The sequence below is a fragment of the Nasonia vitripennis genome, chromosome 4, assembly GCF_009193385.2.
Source record: "Nasonia vitripennis strain AsymCx chromosome 4, Nvit_psr_1.1, whole genome shotgun sequence".
In the NCBI taxonomy this organism is placed as follows: Eukaryota; Metazoa; Arthropoda; class Insecta; order Hymenoptera; family Pteromalidae; genus Nasonia; species Nasonia vitripennis.
In genome coordinates, this window is record NC_045760.1 from 12,700,725 (window position 1) to 12,719,303 (window position 18,579).

An 18,579-nucleotide genomic window follows, 5' to 3' on the forward strand; every position below is an offset into this window, starting at 1 on the left:
GCTGCATCGCGGCAAAACCCGAGACAAAAGATTTTCCCGGGTGTATAATACGTGCTATTCCCAGTAGTGAAAGAGCGATTCGCTAATCCCGCTCGATGTCTTATCAATGCGAGCTTGCGGTATTTACCATGCATAAATGCGCGAGGCCGCGCGCGCGCCAACCTAGAAAGTAAAATGGAAAGGAAGTCCGCCGGCTGTATAAATGTAAATAAAACGCGCGCAAGCGCAGATAAAAAGAAGTTTCTCCTCCCCCCTCCTGCCCCTGTCTCGTTTCGCCTCTGAGCACGGCACGTATTCCGAATACCGATTGTCAGCTTACCTTACGCTGTTTTCTCCTTATGAATAAAACAATAGTAACCGTCTTGTATGTATCCCGGCCTGCATAGAGAGCGAGCACTGCGGGGGAGTCGAGAATCTCAGTTGTTGCGTCGCGAACTTTCCCGCGTGCACGCTTGCTGCTCTGCTGCTGTTGCTGTCAATTTGGCTGCGCCTGCCTGCTGAACTTTCGAGTACGGCTAATGGAGAGCGAGAGGAAGCGCGAAGTTACGGGATAAGAAAGTGCAGCGCTGGTCGATCAATGCTGAAGACAGTGGGAGAAATGAAATTCGCTTTCTTTTCCGCATCTCTCGCTGCCCGCCTTCGAAAGCTCGATGCTCTTTGCGCAGAGTGCTTCCCGATGCACTGCGGCACAGGACTGCGCCGGAATCACCTATATGGGCATATATATCGTGGACAGAGTGCCGCCGAGGAAACAATTTCCCGGCCAAGCGAGATGAGCGTCTGTACTCGGAAATTCAGCGGTCTTGTTCGTGCGGTGTTTATGTGCTCGCTTAACATGATGCGGTAGTCGTTGCGCATCGCGCGTATGACTCTGTGGCTGAAGGGGAAGGAGACGATCGCAATTGGTCGGGACACCGGTATAGCGAGTATCTTTATTATAGGCAATTCGCGCTGGGGAGACAGCGCCCCGGGGACTCGTGCTATGTATAGAGAGAGAAAGCTTATATCGTCGCCGCACATGCCAACGTTTGCGTGAGCGCGAGCGCGCGCTTGGTATTAATTCAGAGCCTGCAGTACTGTCGGGCTGAATTTTCGGAAAAGCTGCGCGCATGGAAAATTCAAGCGCTGACACTTTAGCGGCTGAATTTGCGTTTGGTAAGTGTGTTTGATCTTGCGGCGGAGTGTTGATGTATACGTTTCGCGCGTGCTGTGTGTCCCCTTGGCTGCTCCGTCCCTCGTTCGGGACGATTTAGATTGTGTGGCAATCATCGCGATGAAACGACAAGAATGTGCTATTTTACGTATTCTATGGATTATCATTGCGAGTTTATTTTGATCGAGGATAATTTTACCTATTGTAACTGCGTTAATTGCCAAGCGCTGTACAAACTCGCTCAATCAATAGACGTGCGTACGTCTATTTATGTTTCCATCGATAACCGCATATGAACAATAGCGTCGATTTCGATGTTTCTCGTTTCGCAATCCAATGTTACGCAATAATAATCTGTAACACCACGTGATGTTTTCACGGCAACTAAACCAGTAGTTTTAATTAGTAATATGAACTGAGATATATGTCTATCTCGTTGGATTCGTGACGCGGCCCTGAAGCCCGGAGAGAGCAACGATCGCGTTCTCATTACTGCGTCGCGCAATTAGCGTTTGAACAATGCAAAGCAACGACGATTCACCGATGTCATCAGTTGTGCCCTCTGACATTAAAGGTGTTCTCGAGCGAAAGAACAGTATCTAAGGTATAAATGCCCGTGTTTGTCAGGACGCGGTCAAGTAAACATACAGTTATATATATATATATATATATATATATATATATATATATATATATATATATATATATATATATATATAGCATCGGTCGGATGAGGAAAGAAGAACCTCACTGTGCAAATTATATGAAATGAACGGGGACAAGCGTCATAACGAGCGGCAATAATTCCAGCTGGATATATACTCCGTATACACACGCGTGTCCACAACTCGTATCGGTTACTGGCTCTGAATCTCTAATGCATAAGATCCTACTGTCTGTAAAAAGCAACGACGGCAGCTCTTGATAAAACTCTTTCGGCGCGCAGACTCGCGTATATTCGTCGAGCATCTTTGCTTTTCATTAGCGCGCTTATTAATTGTCCCGAAGGCCTGTTCGTAGTTACAAATTAGATCTCTTTCAGCATGTGCGAGAGCGAAGCGACGCAAAGCTGGCTATGTTTACGCTGCATACTTATGTATGTCTAGTATATGAACCTATATACGTATATAAGCGCGCGTATATAGTGTCGATTCAAATTCCGATCGATAAACCGTGTGGCGCAGCAGCATCCGCAACTGTGAGGGAGGAGGAAGTCATTCGCGTGGACGAGGTAAAAAGCACGCGCGCGCATTGGCAAATTTGTTTGCCGCCGGCTGATAAACACCGCTCGAAAATTATTGCATCAGCGCCGATATTGCTGTATAGCTTACCTGATTCGTTATGCAGACTTCGGCTCAGTTCGCGGCTATAATTTCAATGAGGCAGAAAGAGAAAACTGCAGATGAGTTGTGTGCGTATGTGGATGGAATGTATTTTAATGAGCTTTGTTGGGATTTAACGGCCAAGAGCCAAGAGCGTATTTAGATAAGAGCAGTTAGGCTTACGATTCCGCGCTGTTTGCTTATATCGTCTGAAAATCTGCTCGGTCGAGCGGTATTCGTGTATATCGTGAAGAAGCAACTTTTCATTGCAAAATATTGAAAAGCGGATATCGGTGAAGCGATCATAAATCAACGGGTACGGGGCGATACTAGAGCTGAGAGTTACATACAGTTGTATCGATGTAACAGCCAATCAACACCTTCGCATCACATGCGCACATCCTCGCTTTCAAATAAAATTAAAAATTAATACAGAAGACACAAGCATAATTAGGTTATACTTGATGTAATACACTTTAACATTGAAGACGTTTCCGAAAGCACGCATGCAGTAGCAATAGTTTACACGAGAAGTTATTCGCTCTTAAAAAACTTTTCAGCTCGCGGAGACTTTACCGAGGTTATAAATCGCGGTAGGGAGAAAGCTAGAGAGAGAAATTAAGTATCTATAAAAAGACTCATAGAAGTTCGTTGGCAACAAACTGGCAGTGCTACACGGAGATTTAAGACACAATTAAAAGACATCGTCTATCCTCCCACAGAGGTATAATAAAGCAGCGAAGCCGCATATAACGTATACTTGTTATCATTGCATAAAGAAAAAGGTATTAGTCGAACTCGGTTCGTCTAATTTCCACGCTATATGAACCCAATGGCGATTAAAACGTCATTCCGCGCGAGACTGCATCAGCGGACAAAAGGCGCAAACGAGCCGAAATATTTGCTCAGCCGACGCGGCACTAAACTCCGCGCTCTCACTCCATACGTACGCTTGCAACAAAAACAGCAGAATCCCTGAGCTTATTAAGCTCTCTGTAACTCGCGCGCGAGCAGCGGTCTCAGCTCCCTCGCAATCTCGTCAGTACAGACCGAACGGAAAATCCAATTCCGAGCGGAAACCCTCGAAGCTGGATTAAATGCCGCGTTCGCGAAAGACGCGCAGTCCGTGAGGCCTCTCTAGCTCATATTTCCGATTTTACCTCTACGACTCGGTCTTTTCTCGCTAGAGAAAAAAAAGCGAAGCGCCAGCCACGCCATCATTATCCTCGTCCACATGCTGTTTCGTCAGCTCAGCTTTCCGAGCGAGTTCTAGCCGTATATCTGTACATGCTGCACTGCGTGCGAGCTCGCGCACGAAACAGGAGAGAAGAGTGAAACCTGCAGAGTGGGGCTCAGAGGTACCGCCACTGCACAATGGAACGTAATAGCAGAGACGCCTGGTTTGTCGACTCGGCGATTCTCGCCCCTTGGCTGATTCGATCTCTATATAGCTGTATGTAGCTTTAAACGTGTGCCACTGTAGCGCGGTGCAGGCCGCAGCGCTATGGCATCGCCGCCAAACGAACGTGTACCCACGCGTGCTTCCTCCTTTGTAATGCCGCAACACGTCCTCTACCTCTTCCTCTTTCCCTCGTTTCGACTGCGCCAAACACTCCCGCTTCTTATGCTGTATATCTGGATTGTACCCACTCGAGCTTTCGAATTTCGTAATGTAAGCAGGCTACGCGCCAAGGCCACGTGGCGAGCTCTGGTGCGCGCGTGTTTTTCGACAGGACGAAGAAGGGAGAAGCGGTAGTAGATAGGCTATAGGCATACCAAAACATAGGCATATACTAAAACACCCCCTCTCCTCTCAGAGTGTTTTGGTACCCGATGGAAGAGGACGGAACCCCTCTCTCTCTCCAAGATACTAAAACATCCTCTCTCCTCTCAGAGTGTTTTAGTACCCGATGAGAGAGTGGGAATAATTTTTCCTCTCTCTCTCTCTCTCTCTCTCTCTCTCTCTCTCTCTCTCTCTCTCTCTATTATGTTTTGGAATGCCTATAACGTTCTCTACTTTTTTTTAATTTTTTAAAAATTTTTTTTATTTTACTTTACAGTTTTTGCTGATAGAACAATTTCATGAGTTTGACGTTGTGCAATGCACAGATCGTCTTATAGCTTGGATTATGATTTGTGCATACTGTGACGCACTTAAAAGATGGTTTTGACGGATAGCCATACTGTTCAATATTGTGAACAGGAAATTTGAATCGTTGAAGCCATTTCTGTTTTAATGCACCCATGATAACAATTTTTGATGCATCATGTAAAGCGTCACGAAGCAAGTTTTCGATTTGAGAGTAGTCATGTCCATCCGTTTTCCACCTGATGCCATGATAATTATGTTTGAGCCATTGGTTTTCCCTTTGCATTTTGTCTGAGAGTTTTTTCCATGAGAAGGGATTTTTGAATGTTAGAACAATAGGATCTGCACTATTTTCCTTGAGAGGTATGATTGCTAATTCCTTTAGAATATAATCTTCTTCGGTTTGCTTGAAACCAGTCATGTCTACTGCATACTCCATTTTCCGGTGCAGCTTAGACGAGCTTCTTGACATCTCGACTAATAGGATTGTACTGAACGATGCGATCGTGTAAGATCAGACAGTAGGCTGAAGTGTTAGCAGGAAAATATTTTTTAGCCTCAAACTCTAGACGTACATCGACAGGAGCGCTCTTGAGAGATTCGTTTTGTCGTGAACAGTCAATAACCACGAGTGGTGCAAAGTTGAGAAACGAAGACTTTGTCAGCAGCGGTTGCGGATCTCTTCCATAGTAGGATTTTTGAAAATTGGCGTACATATCATAGAGAATGGCAAACTGATTTTTAGCTATGTCGAGGTTCATATTGTTGTATGGATAATATTGTGAATTCAAGAAAAGTTTCACATTACTCAACTCACAATGGTCAAATCGACTGGCGTTTGCAGTTCTCAATGATTTTCTCTTTGTTTGCAGTCCAAGAATCACAAAACGAGGTTTTTCCAATTGATTTGATGTTTTCACCGTCCAGACGTGTTTAGTAGTGCTTGGGAGAAGAGGATATTCAAATAATTCCCAAGAACGGAAACACATGGAGGATTATCTTTACCAATGAAATTCAATAGCTGGATTTTTTGTTTATCAGATGCAACAACATATCAACCACTCTATCTTTGATACTTTTAATTCGTAATCTTCATAAGTAGTTACACCAGATGCTACAGTACCTTCCTGGATTATTACGTTCAAGTCGCTTCTCGATCTTGTGAGAATGAGCTCATACTTCATATTAACTATAATCTTTTTATAGTCTTCTGCAAAACCCAAGATCATACTCAGTGGAATCGCAACGTCAAAATTTCCCTTGTCATCTACGACCGATTTGATATTGTCTTGAATACCAAGCCAGCCTGCATTCTCCAGCATATCATTCTGATTCAAATTAAATGAAATCAATCCTTTCATAACACTGCTTAGACCAACATTTTTACTTTTATCTATCTCCACAGCATTAATCTCATAACGAATTTCATCAAACAGATGACAAATGCCATTGTTGGCAAATTTAGTTTTAGCAAGTGCTGCTGATCCACCTTTTACTTGCAACTTTCCACATATATGGATAGAGCTGCGCGATGGTAAGAGACATAGATCTTGATGTTGGATAGAAATACGAATTTCATCACTGTTGTCAAAGCTTAATGATGAGTATGGTTGGTACTTCGTAATGAGCATAGACTCATCGAATAGGACACGTGAATTTTTTCCACGAACTTTTAGTCCTAGACTTTTCAGAAACTGAATACTCTTGCGTGTTAACGGTTTGAGTTTCTTCGGTCGACTGATGACTGGTTGCCATGATGACTGATTTATATATGATCCAGAATTGTAAACGATACCCATTATACAGATTTGATGTGAAGTCTAATAGTTATTTCCTCTCCTCGAAAATTCACTAAATTTCCATCCTGATCAACAATTTGAATTTGTAGATAATCTATGCACTTGACACTGACCGGTAGATATATGACGTGTGACGGAACTTCTATGATTTTATATCCCGGAGGCACTCTGGGAAAGAACTCATGGATTGTATGAACTTTCTTATTATTGATATAAGCACCTCCAGTAATATTGAACTCAACTCTGAGTGCATTGATTCTCAATATTTTCACTGGTAAATCAGAGCTGTGTTGAATGTTTTCTTCGAGAGTGCGAGGAGCAAAGCCAAGGAGACGGCCTATGGAATCGTGAGGTGTAAGATCTATCGGATGACTGCAGAGAATTTCACTTCTAAGAATATTGTTGTTAGCTTTCAACGAGAATTCGATTCCTTTGGATTTCAAATTTGCTTGTAAAAATTGATTAATAGCATCAATCTTATAACTGCCAGTAGGAATATTAATACTAATATCTCCGTTTAAATGCAGTTTTTTATTTGAATAGTCAACATTGGGAATAGAGTTAAATGATAAAAATTTTGTCTTGGGTTTAGTTGAACTTTTATCATTTAACTCTATTCCCAATGTTGACTATTCAACTGCATTTAAAACTGCAATGCTTCGGTAGTTCAATCGAAGGAAAATATTGCGCTTCTAAGACAGATGAGTTTCCTGAGAGACTCAGAGTGAAGCTATCTTCCATGACTGATCGGAAGATAATGATTCTATTCGTCAGTGAGCACCTCTTTTATAGTCTCCCAGCTAAGAAAAAGAGACAAAGATGGCCACATATAAATGAGTCAAAATTTTGATATCTTTTATAGTTGTATTTCACTTCTTTCACGTTAAAATACAACATGAGATCTTTAGGAGGTTTAAGATCACCAAAACTATCAAAATAAATCACTTTAGGACCACGTTTGCGATAGCAAACCCAGTGAGTGCCTCTATTTTGAAAGTCGTCCAAGTTTACCACTGCTGTTTCATTATGCCATGGACCATCGGGTGGTAGATTATTTCTCATGAAAACACCTCTGAAATCTGAGATTTTCATCATATGAGCATATTTTTTTAGATCGTAGTCAGTGCACGATTTGGCAAAGTTAAATCGAAGTTTTTTTTTCTACTGACTTGATGACCACGACCGATATGAGGTTTCATAAATAATCCCATTCCAGTTTTATAGGGCTTAAGATGAAGACCTTTGCCTAAAGCAATAGCTTCCATGGTCTTATTATGCCTCTTACTTTTTTCATGATTTTTCTGCGCAGCTTTAGCATCATTAACTGCTTTAGCTATTCCAGCAGCGCCTCCTGCTAGAGCACCGGTTGCACTTAGTCCTGCGAACAATGGAATGAGAAAAGGAAGAACTCCACCAATTTTTGATGGAAGCGGCAGAACACGTGGAATGATAACTTTTTTCTTTCCACCTACACTTTTAACAGCTTGATGTGCACCCTTCAAGGCTGATTGAATAACCTTGCGAGAACTTTTACTTGTTGACATTGATTTTTTAGCCGCAGTCACTAACTTATTAAATTTCAGTCCCATTCCAGTTTTTCCTTTTAATTTCATAGCATTGCTAACAGCAAAAGCAAAAGCTTTTTCGCCAAGACTAGCATCCTTAGCTCTGACACGTTACATAGCTTCCTCAGCAAGCATCTTGTCAGCAGCTTTACGATCTCCGTTTTTATCGGAGTAAGCTATGTCGTGTTTTTTACAAGCCTGATCAAGCGGATTAATACCAGGATCTCCTCTTTTCATTCGCTTTTTCAATTTAGTTCCGGGACCGCATTATTGATATCCAGGAAGATGCATTTCAACAGGTAAGTTATTGATAACTTTATCAAGCAATCCATAACCTTTCGGCTGTTTCTGAGATTTGTGTATGATCATCTCTCTTCGAGTGTTGATTCACAACTGACGTTCATGGTATAAAACGAGCGTTTATATTTCAAGAGCTCAATGTTATATTTGACTCTGTTGAGTGAACATGGATTTTACCGAGCAGAACGTCAAACTCCCTGTCACGAATTTTGATTTTGGAAAATAGAAGAGAAATAAGCGTCATGGGGAATTACTACCAGATAGTATACGAGCAGTATTCTGTGGTCCATCAAACTGTGGAAAAACAAATAGTTTATTGGCTTTAATTACACACCCCAATGGTCTTAGGTTTGAGAATTTGTATGTATACTCTAAATCTTTGAATCAGCCAAAGTATCAATTTCTCAAAAATGTCTTGGATCCGATTGAAGGAGTATCATATCTTCCGCTCAGTGAGCATGAATCTGTAGTATCTCCAGATGAAGCCCTTCCAAATTCAATAATGATTTTTGATGATGTGGCATGTGAGAAGCAGGATAACGTCAGAGCATTCTTCTGTATGGGGAGACATAAGAGTGTAGATAGCTTCTATCTATGTCAATCTTATGCTCATATAGGAAAACATCTCATTAGAGATAATGTCAATTTGTTAGTAATTTATCGACAAGATGATGTAATTCTTAAACATATCTATGAAGATCATGTGAATACCGATTTAACTTTCAACAAATTTCGGAATCTTTGTTCTGAATGTTGGAAGAATGATAGATGTGGATTCATCGTTATTGACAAAGATAGGCCGATGAATGAGGGTAGATACAGAAAAGGATTTGACTGTTTTGCAATAAAAAAGGAATTATGAGTCTCAAACTTACAGTTTAGTTGTAGACATCGCCACGTCAGCATGTCAGACTTCACGAAAGAGAAGAATGTTCTTAGTGAGCTCTTGCGAGCTCGTGAGGCTATTAAAAAAAAATACACTTTATTAAAACAGGAGAAAGAAGATTTTGAAAAAGTCATCGGCGATACTCTAAAACCAGTCATCACACCACTTGAGAAACTTGTTGAGATGAAAAGTGAAAGCCCACTACAGCAACCATCCAATCACATTTTGGATCAATACAACAGCAAAAAAATGAAAAAACGAATGAGAATCGATCGATCGAGTTTGCTCAACGATCAAAATAAGAACAATAAATCAAGTTTATTGGATTATACTGTTTATGATTATGATGATGATGATGTTTATGACACAATAACCAATTCTACATTTAGATCCGCGAGTGGAAAAAATGAATCAGCTGAAGACTTTTTATCATTGCTAGATAAAAGCCGTAGAACGATTGATAATATATACGGAGTGCGAAAGGTTGATGAAGTGTATATGATTGGTGATTCAGAAATTGAATTTGATGATAAATATGTCAAAGTCAGAAATGAAAGTTATCCTAAAACGAGTGGACTGATGGAATTGCCATTTAAAAAATATCCGGATGATCTTCTTCTGAGCTCATCAGATCGAGCAAATTATCGCAAGATTCTGGAAGCAACAAATGCTCATCGGAAAAAATTCAGCAAAGATGAATCTATACGAATGTCGAGAAGTAATAAATATAAGAATATTTTAGCACCAATGTTCCGCAGCACCACGTAAAAAGAACAGTAGCAGCGGAGGACTCATACTTAAATATAAAATAGCTAAGAAAAATTCTTCCATTGATCTCGTCTACTGGGATGATCCAAACGAGCTTACTGAGAGACTTCGACTATTGATTGCCGAACGATCAGCTGGAAATAATAATCACGACAATGAAATCCAGTCGATTATTGAGGAATTACGTGAAGCTGGGCATATATATTGATAACAACTTTCTTCTTTGCATCAGTACTACAATGAGTCTCGATGTGTTTGGAGGAAAACTTGAGGGCTCGCAAGTGAGTCGTGGTCCTCCAGGCATTGGTTTCAATTTTACACCGGATGGTGATTTTGATTTAGAAAACAAGCGACTTTGCAACCTAGGACCGCCAAATCATCCAAACGATGCAATCACATTGCATTCACTGAAAGTTATTCAACAAACTGAAATAAATTATGTAGTTGCTAAACTTGCTGGAATTGGTGAAGTTATAGAAGAATACAAAGCAAGTTGAAAAACATCAATTGGAAGTGAATGCAAAATTGCGTTATCTTTATAGTACAACTCTTCGCAATTACTCTGGTGTTGATTATATCATTGAAGAAGTGAATAAACAATTAAAAGTTCGTATAGACGAATTTCCAGATGGATTTTCATCTACTGTAAAGGAAGATGGAACGTCATAGAGTAGCTGAAGAGCTGCACAAGCCAGCACGTCGGCGATACAAGAGAAGAAAATATGACATACGTGGAATAGACGAGACTTGGCAAGCTGATTTTGTAGAAATGATACCATATTCTAAAGAAAACAAAGGTTTTCATTACTTACTCACTGTCATAGATATATTTTCAAAGTATGCATGGGCCGTGCCAGTCAAGTCAAAGAGTGGTAATGATGTTACTACAGCTATGAAGTTAATACTAAAAGAAGGACGAGTACCGAAGAATCTATAAACTGACCAAAAAGAATTTCTGAAAAGAATTTTACAATTCAATTTTTCAAAAACTTATGAAGAAGCACAATATATACTTATACTCTTCACATAGTAATCTTCATGCAAGTATATGCGAACGATTCAATAGAACGTTAAAAAATGCAATGTGGACAGAATTCAGCAAACAAGGAAGCTATAAATGGTTGGATATTCTACCTAATTTATTCAAAGCATACAATTCGGGAAAACATCGGACAACAGGAATCGAGCCTGAAAATGTTACACTGGCAAATGAGCGAGAAGTCAAGAGACGTTTTCCAAATGAAAAGTCGCCAGTGAAAAAACCGAAATTTAAAGTAGGAGATAAAGTACGAATAAGTAGGATAAAAAATGTTTTTGAAAAAGGTTACACGCCAAACTGGTCAACGGAAATTTTCACAATAACGCGAGTTGTAAAAACAGATCCAGTAACTTACCATCTCAAAGATTATTATGATAAACCCGTCTCTGGCGGCTTTTATGAAACGGAAATTCATAAAACTATGTATCCGGAAATTTATTTAGTAGAAAAAGTTTTAAAGAAAAGTGGTAAACGCGTATATGTTAAATGGTTAGGATTTAGTGACAAGCATAATAGTTGGATAGATAAAAATGAGATTGTATGAATTATTCAAGGTTCAAATAAATAAGAAAGCAATTGTTATTATATTTAATAATGATTTATTCATGTAAATTGCACACAAGTTTGAACAAATAAATAAATAGTATTTAACAATTATCAGTCTTTGTATTTCATTATTTTAGCATGTGCTGAACTTAAAAGAAGTTCCACCCTGATATGTTATAAATAAACTAAGTTTATTTGCTGTATTACAGAGATTATTGAAAAGTTCTTGATCTTTCAACATTGCTGATGAGATCTTTTCTGGCAGAAATATTTGAAAGCTGTCATCGATCTCGGCCACGATCTTCGTGCCGAATCTCGTCTTTACTTCCTTGAGCGCAGTCACCATGTATGCATGATCTTTTTCTAAGTCCATGGCTTTCTTCTTGGGCAAGAACTCCCGCTCAGCAATTTTGTTAAGTGCAGATAGATCATTCTGAAAAGTATAAATATAAGAATTTGTGTTAGAGAAAATACTTTCTTTGAGAAGAAAAATAGTGAGAATCAGCTATGAACTTACTTGGAAATGTTAAGTGAGTCTTGGTTTCTTCTCCAAAGGCAGGTAATTTTCAAGCTCGACTGCTCGAATGTGCTCTTCACCGTGCTGCGTCGGTTGATATAGCCCATTCCCCACGATGATGTCTGCCCCTTCCATCGCCTCTTGTAGAATATCCCTTCTATCGGAAGATGCCCCCTCCATCGATGGATTCCATTCGTGCATTAGCTCCTCACAAACATCGTATTCGATAATGATTTGTTCACCTGTATCGCCATAAAGTGTCATCCCCACTCGTGCTGCACTGTTTTCATTGGTCACTTCGTTCCCCCTCTCCATTGCTTTCTCGCTTTCTTCTTCAGTATTGGTCGCTTCATACCCCTTCTCCACTTCCATCTCCCCCACTCTTTCTTCTCTTGTATCAGCCATTTTTTCATCCCCCTCCATTTGAATTACAGCCAGCGCCATCTGTTCCTCAATAATTCGGTAATTATTACCCCAAGGCAAAGTGTCTGTGCTATGAGGTAATAAGTATCTTTTATCATCATGCGGACTTAGTGCTATTTTATTCTGTTTTTCAGTATGCACTACATGCAATTTAGAGCAAATGTTGCACTGCTCACGTTTAACAATAATTTGTTCTTCATGACATTTTCGATAATCTTCGAACGTGATTGTTTTCTTCACAACACTCGATTTTATGCCTTTGGCTTTTTTCACAGTCTCAGATCCATCTATCAAAATACTATACATTTTGCTTCGTAAACCAATAAATTCCGTCATAATCTTGCCACAGCATTCATCTTTCATTAATCCAGGCACTTTTTTATTAACACGCGGGATTCCAAATTGATTGTTCTCTTTGTAATCAGAAGTATCAAATTTGTGCAAGTCTTCTTTCATTATTTTATACATATCCACGTCAACGACTTCATATATTAGACTATCTGTGTCGGTGTAAAGGAGTTTTCATTTGTCCCCAAGTCGACGCTTCATATATGAATAATGAAAATCGTATAACAATGTTTTAGATAAATCGAGAATGCTGAGACCAACGTATATTGGTTTTTTAATTATAATACTTGTTCTCTTTAGCTGTATAGCAACCATATTTTCATCAAAGATAGCACAACTATGAAAATTTGGATGAGCTATACGTGCTTCTGCTCCATATCGACCTGTAAATTTATTCACTAATCGCACATCAACGCGAGATCGTTCTCGCTCGATGCACTTACCATATACTGCATTAATTAATAACTTGTAGAAAAGCTTTTCAAACTCATTCTTGGCCTGCTTTCTCTTCTCTGTATTAAATTCAACATATGGTTTGAGCCAAGGCTTCTGCTCAAAACTCAGAATCCTATGCACTTTTTTTAGTCGCAGTCCATTATCTAATACCTGTTTTAACGCAAGATAATGAATGACATACCTTTTCTTATCGTTAAAAGTAGTCAACAGTTTCTTTTGCTTTGAGCCAGGGGGTGTACGATGCTCTGCACAAAAAGGCAAATCTTGATGATCATCATGTATTTCTTCAGGATACTCTAAATCTACTTCAGCAAAGTAGCCTGTATCAGTCTGGTGGTGCATTGAAAAAATTTGAATTCGTTTCATATTCGATCCATTTGAATTTTCCCACTGGTAAATACTGCACCATAGCCCATCCATAAAGATTATTAATCTTAAAATATAAGAGTGTCTTCGTTTTCTGATTCTTATCGTATGATGGTCCCATGTACGGATTGTTCGCCTTAGCATACCGATTGCAACATTGACTTATTCCTTCTCGAATGCCTGCTTCAATAAACATCAGCATATCTATATCTGTAAGAAGCTCCAATTCCACTTTTGTCATTTTTAGAGCTGCTGAAAATGTGAGACCTGGAGTCGTGTAAAAGTGTGCAGGACGTAAACTATACGCTTTCAGAGATGTCTCTCGAAAACTTTCGAAGACGTCAGCTAATAATAAAACATCTGTTTTCAAGTACAAATCTGAATATTCACCCAAAGTTTTTATAGTAAACATTTTCCATACTGTAACAGCATGGTGATAGTCTTCGTCAATAATATGAGAATCTGTTAGTTTATTGTAAAACTCATTCTTCTCTGGCAGTTTTGTAGTCATCAACTTGTCCAATCCATCTACGAAATCATATGGAAATATACCTTTTCGTCTAAGAAGATTGATTTGTTCATCTGTAAATCCATCATTTTTAAACTCATTTACTGCTATCGGCACGGTTTCCAAATATGATGCAAGCTTTTCCAACGATGATGGTAAAAAACGCCATGAATCTATAAATCTAAAACTGATGTCATAGTCATCTATATACTTCGTAAATGAAATATATTTTTCTTTGTTGTGAGGTATCAGAGATACTCGTTCATTCATTATTGTAGAAGTAGCAATCTCTTTCAAAATGAAGTGTGTGTCATAATTGAGGTTATGAAAGATAACCGGCACAAACCTCGAATCCTTGTAATTTAAATTGCATGAATTGTGAGCTGCACCTCTAAAACTAAATAGAAAAAAAGTCTTACATGTTGTATAGCATTTAAGTTAAATATTTGTATACATTAAAAACTAACGTATCGACCTGTTAGATGACAATGGTCTCGTACTGCGAGTTCTTCACTTTTGATAGGCTTTCGGCATATATGGCAAACAGATGACGTCCGAAAAGATAATTCTTCTAGATCTGTAAATCTCATTGGTTTTGGATTTTTGTAGAGTAGATCAATCTTTTCACTAATTCCTTTCAGTTCTCGAACAAACCATTTTGCCGGTGTCTCTTCATCTTCATTTTCTTGTCTGTATGATTTATAAACAGATAAACTGTCATCGAAGCCGCACTTTATATAATAGCCTATGCTATATGATTCATGAAGTTGCAAAGCATTTTCATTTTCAGTAGGCTTTAACAAACATTCAAAATCTGCATAAATAACAAAAGGAACTTTTTCACTTTTGTAATCTTCAAATTTAAGAATGTTATTCTTAAAGTCGGGCAAATTAATTCGACATTTATTTAAATTTTTGCAATCATTTTCGTGCATTTCCAACCTTTCTTCACAGTAAAATATTTGTAAACACCTTTCGCAGTGGTATGATTTTACATGAGATTTACTTAATTGAGTGCTTAAAAGTCGAGACAGAAATTTAATCCAAACGTAGTGGTATTTAGGCAAGCTTCCGCCATCATCATGATTATTTTCTTCATTTTCATCTATGTAAAAATCTTGAATGAGGAGTAGATTAACACGTTTTTCTTTCTTTTCTTTTGTAATATGGCATGGCGATACTTCGAACTTTGCATTGTACTTTTTTAATATGTATACATTTATTAAAATATCATTTAATTTTTCGAATTTCGGAACATCTTTGAGTTTCACTGGAAATTCTATATCACCAAAGTTCAGCTCGTTCTCATACAAACGATATTGATTAACTCTATTGGGATTAGTTTCACTAGGATGCAATGCTGAAAGTATAGCATACTTGAAACAATGATTATCATTATTACGAACATTAACACATGCCTTTTTCTTTTCTATAAACTTTGGAAGTGGAATGAAGGAATTCCCCTTGATTGGAGAATATTTTTTCATATTGATACACAAACTGATAATACTCGTCAGGGTCCAGCCAGAATCCTTCTCCTGGAATTCTTCAAGCTGGGTGAGAATAGGTTCTTTGATATGATCCTTGAACCATTCTTCCAAATTCGTTGACATGAATGCTGTAACACTTTCACTTGTAAAATAAAATGTCTGTCGTTTCCTCACCATTTTTTTGCATAGAAAATTCTGCGATAAAGTCAGAATTTATTTTTACAGCGTTATATTCCTTCAAGCAATCTTCTACTTTAACCTTGAAGAGCTTTTGCGCATCGTTAAAAAAACGTAGAATGTCTACATGCTTTATGTTTACAACTACACCTGTTCTAATTCGATTTTGAAATGCTGATTCTACATCTCGCCACTCAACTCTAGCTTCAGTTTCTTCCGATTGTAGACCACCTCCTTGCTGAAGATGTTGTTGGAGTTGAACTTGCACACATGAAAGATGTGTCATACAAGTTTGATATTTCTTCCTTTGTCCTCTTGCAAGATTAGCTTTGTCGATTTTTTCGTTCAATTCCTTTATTGTGGACATGTCCAGCCAATAATGAATATCATTATTGCTCATTTCATGTATATTTCGCAAAGTATCACGCACTACTTCAACAAGGCGTTCAAAAAGTTGAAATGAAGCCATATTTACTTTTTCACTTAACACTCACAAAACAGAATTGTATAAAGAACTAGTTTCGTGTACTGTTGTAGATGAAGTCTGCTCCTCACAGTAAAATTTCTTGCTATATATAGACGAGACCACGAAAGAAAAGGAGGAAAATTTTAGAAACTACCAATGAATAGGAAGTTTGACAAGGAGAAGGGATATTTTCTTGGGAAGGGATGGATTTTCTATCTTTGCTCCAATGAGAAGTGGTCATCTTCGACATTGAAAAGCTGAGGAGTAAGTCATGACGAGGAGAAAGGATATTTTCTTGGGAGGGGATGAATTTTCTATTTTTAGACCAATGAGGTCTATGCTTCTTTTTGACAACCAATTGTGTGACAACCAAGGTGGAGTTTCTTCTTATATAAGCAGGATGACAAAATTCATCTGTTCATTTACAATAAATTCGTCTTATAGAACTAACTCTACGAAGCTGCAAGATGACTGCAATGTGTGAATACAAAAAGATGTTTCAAAATACCATACTGAAATATCTGGAAGAAAATGTTTATATTGTTGCCATACAAGGATTTCAAAGAATTGCTGCGGATACTTTCATTTTCAAGGAAATTAGTTTTCTCAACATATGAAAAACAGCTTTACCAACTGCTTACCTCTTGAAGTCTCCAATGCCGTGGGAAGAACTTACCGAGGAAGAAAAATGTATGATACATTGGCTAAAAAAAAGTCACCATGGAATTGAATGGAATTCTGGTGACATTCCATACCATCGACTTTAACATGTCTTACAAATCTTTACACGAGATGTTAAAAATATATTCGTTAAGGGAGAACAGAAAGCACTGTGGTTGAAAAATTATTTGCCGAATACGTAAGTATTTATACATTCCTTCAGTTCTTTTTTTCATGCTTTTAATACTTCAATTTATCCTCATTATTTTTTTTCAGTCTAATATGTAATGTCGAAGATCTTGGATGCCCTCCGCTCGAGAACATAAAAAGTAATAAAAATTACTTTTGCTTGCACCATCATCTTTCTATTAGAAGAAAACCATCATGTGCCGTCCATAATGCTCTTTCAATAACAGCATGGTTATTAAATTATTTGTCTGAAAAATTTAGTCAAGACGAAGTTGATAATTATTGAAATGTACTATGAAAAAAATTATTGAATAAAATGATTTTGTTTAGAAAAATTAAAATTTTGTACACAGTTGTTATTTTTTATTATAAAAAATATGAAAACTTTTATTATTAATTTGAAAAGGGATTGAAATTTGTCATCACCTCTTATTCACACGTAGTCAATTTATTAGATTAGTTTATTTATTTACTTAGACTAAACCGAAGACAAAGAGCAGAGTAATTCAATTTAAAAATCATACCTAAATTTTCTTAAATATTTTACAATTTTTTCAAGTTTTCTAAAAATTTCGTACACCTATCGTTAAATAAAACTTTGAATTTGGGAAAACTCCCGCCAGTGTCCGTCGTAGGTTAACCGGAGCTGACGCGCATGCGCATCAGCTTCAGTTAACCAACGGTCAGCGCTGGCGGGAATTTTCCGGAATTCAAAGTTTTAATTAATGGTGAGGTGTTCACAGTTCTTTAAATTTATTTTTTTTTATAATTTTTGTAAATTTTATTTAGGTTTACATGATCTATTATTATCTCATCATCTATAATCATCGGTAAATTGCGTTGTTGTTGCTGTGGTCGCTGTTGCTGTTGTTGCCGTAACCTCTGAAAAAATTAAACGAACAAAAAAATAAATTTATTGTATAAAAAATAATACAAAATAAAACTAATTTACTGTTAAAGCATTTTTACTTGAAGTCATTGTAGATGTTCCTGGTTTTGGTGACGTCTCTCTCTCTCTCTCCTGCCTTCTTCTTCTTCTGCTCGTTGCCTTCTTGTTCTGTAAAAATAAGAAATCAAATTGGTATTATTATTTTATTTAAAATAAAGTTATATCATTTTTAGAATAAATTTAACATTTTTACCATTTGTGTTTTTGTAACATCCAACGATGCTACAGCGCTTATTTAATATAAATTACACCTTTAGCCTGCACTTTCGTGCAATAGCTGGGTGCTTTGAATGCTTGTTTAAAAAAGAATAGAAATGAAAAGAAATCTTCTAGAAAATAACCCGGACTTACTCGGATTTAAGTTCTAGATGAGTGAGAGAGGGATAAATGACCCGGTGTTATCGGTTCATTTACCCAAGCGATAGTTTTAGGAACGATTTTAGAGTTAGGACAGTTAATAAATATTTTACTTACTTTTTCTTTCTGCTGTTCACCTGGACCTCGTTGAAGGAAGGTTTTGTCACAAAATAAAAACACTACAAATTCTATTTGATTTTAGGTTA

At 37.9% G+C, this 18,579-nt stretch overlaps 2 protein-coding genes across 7 annotated transcripts in view; both read right to left on the reverse strand.

Moving 5' to 3' along the window:
* The window catches only part of LOC100120012 (hemicentin-1), a 126,654-nt gene that overhangs the window by 67,689 nt on the left and 40,386 nt on the right, over nt 1-18,579 (reverse strand). The window lies entirely within an intron of this gene.
* On the reverse strand, nt 11,532-14,843 carry LOC116417159. The gene is made up of 2 exons (XM_031928762.1): nt 11,985-14,843; nt 11,532-11,900 (listed from the first exon to the last, which is right to left on the reverse strand). The coding sequence occupies exon 1, from the start codon at nt 12,873-12,875 to the stop codon at nt 11,994-11,996; it is 882 nt and encodes a 293-aa protein (XP_031784622.1). The 5' UTR covers nt 12,876-14,843; the 3' UTR covers nt 11,532-11,900; nt 11,985-11,993.

Bases quoted from the DNA above. Each gene is read 5' to 3' on its own strand.
- LOC116417159 (XM_031928762.1), bottom strand. From the start codon at position 12,875: ATGTATAAAATAATGAAAGAAGACTTGCACAAATTTGATACTTCTGAT.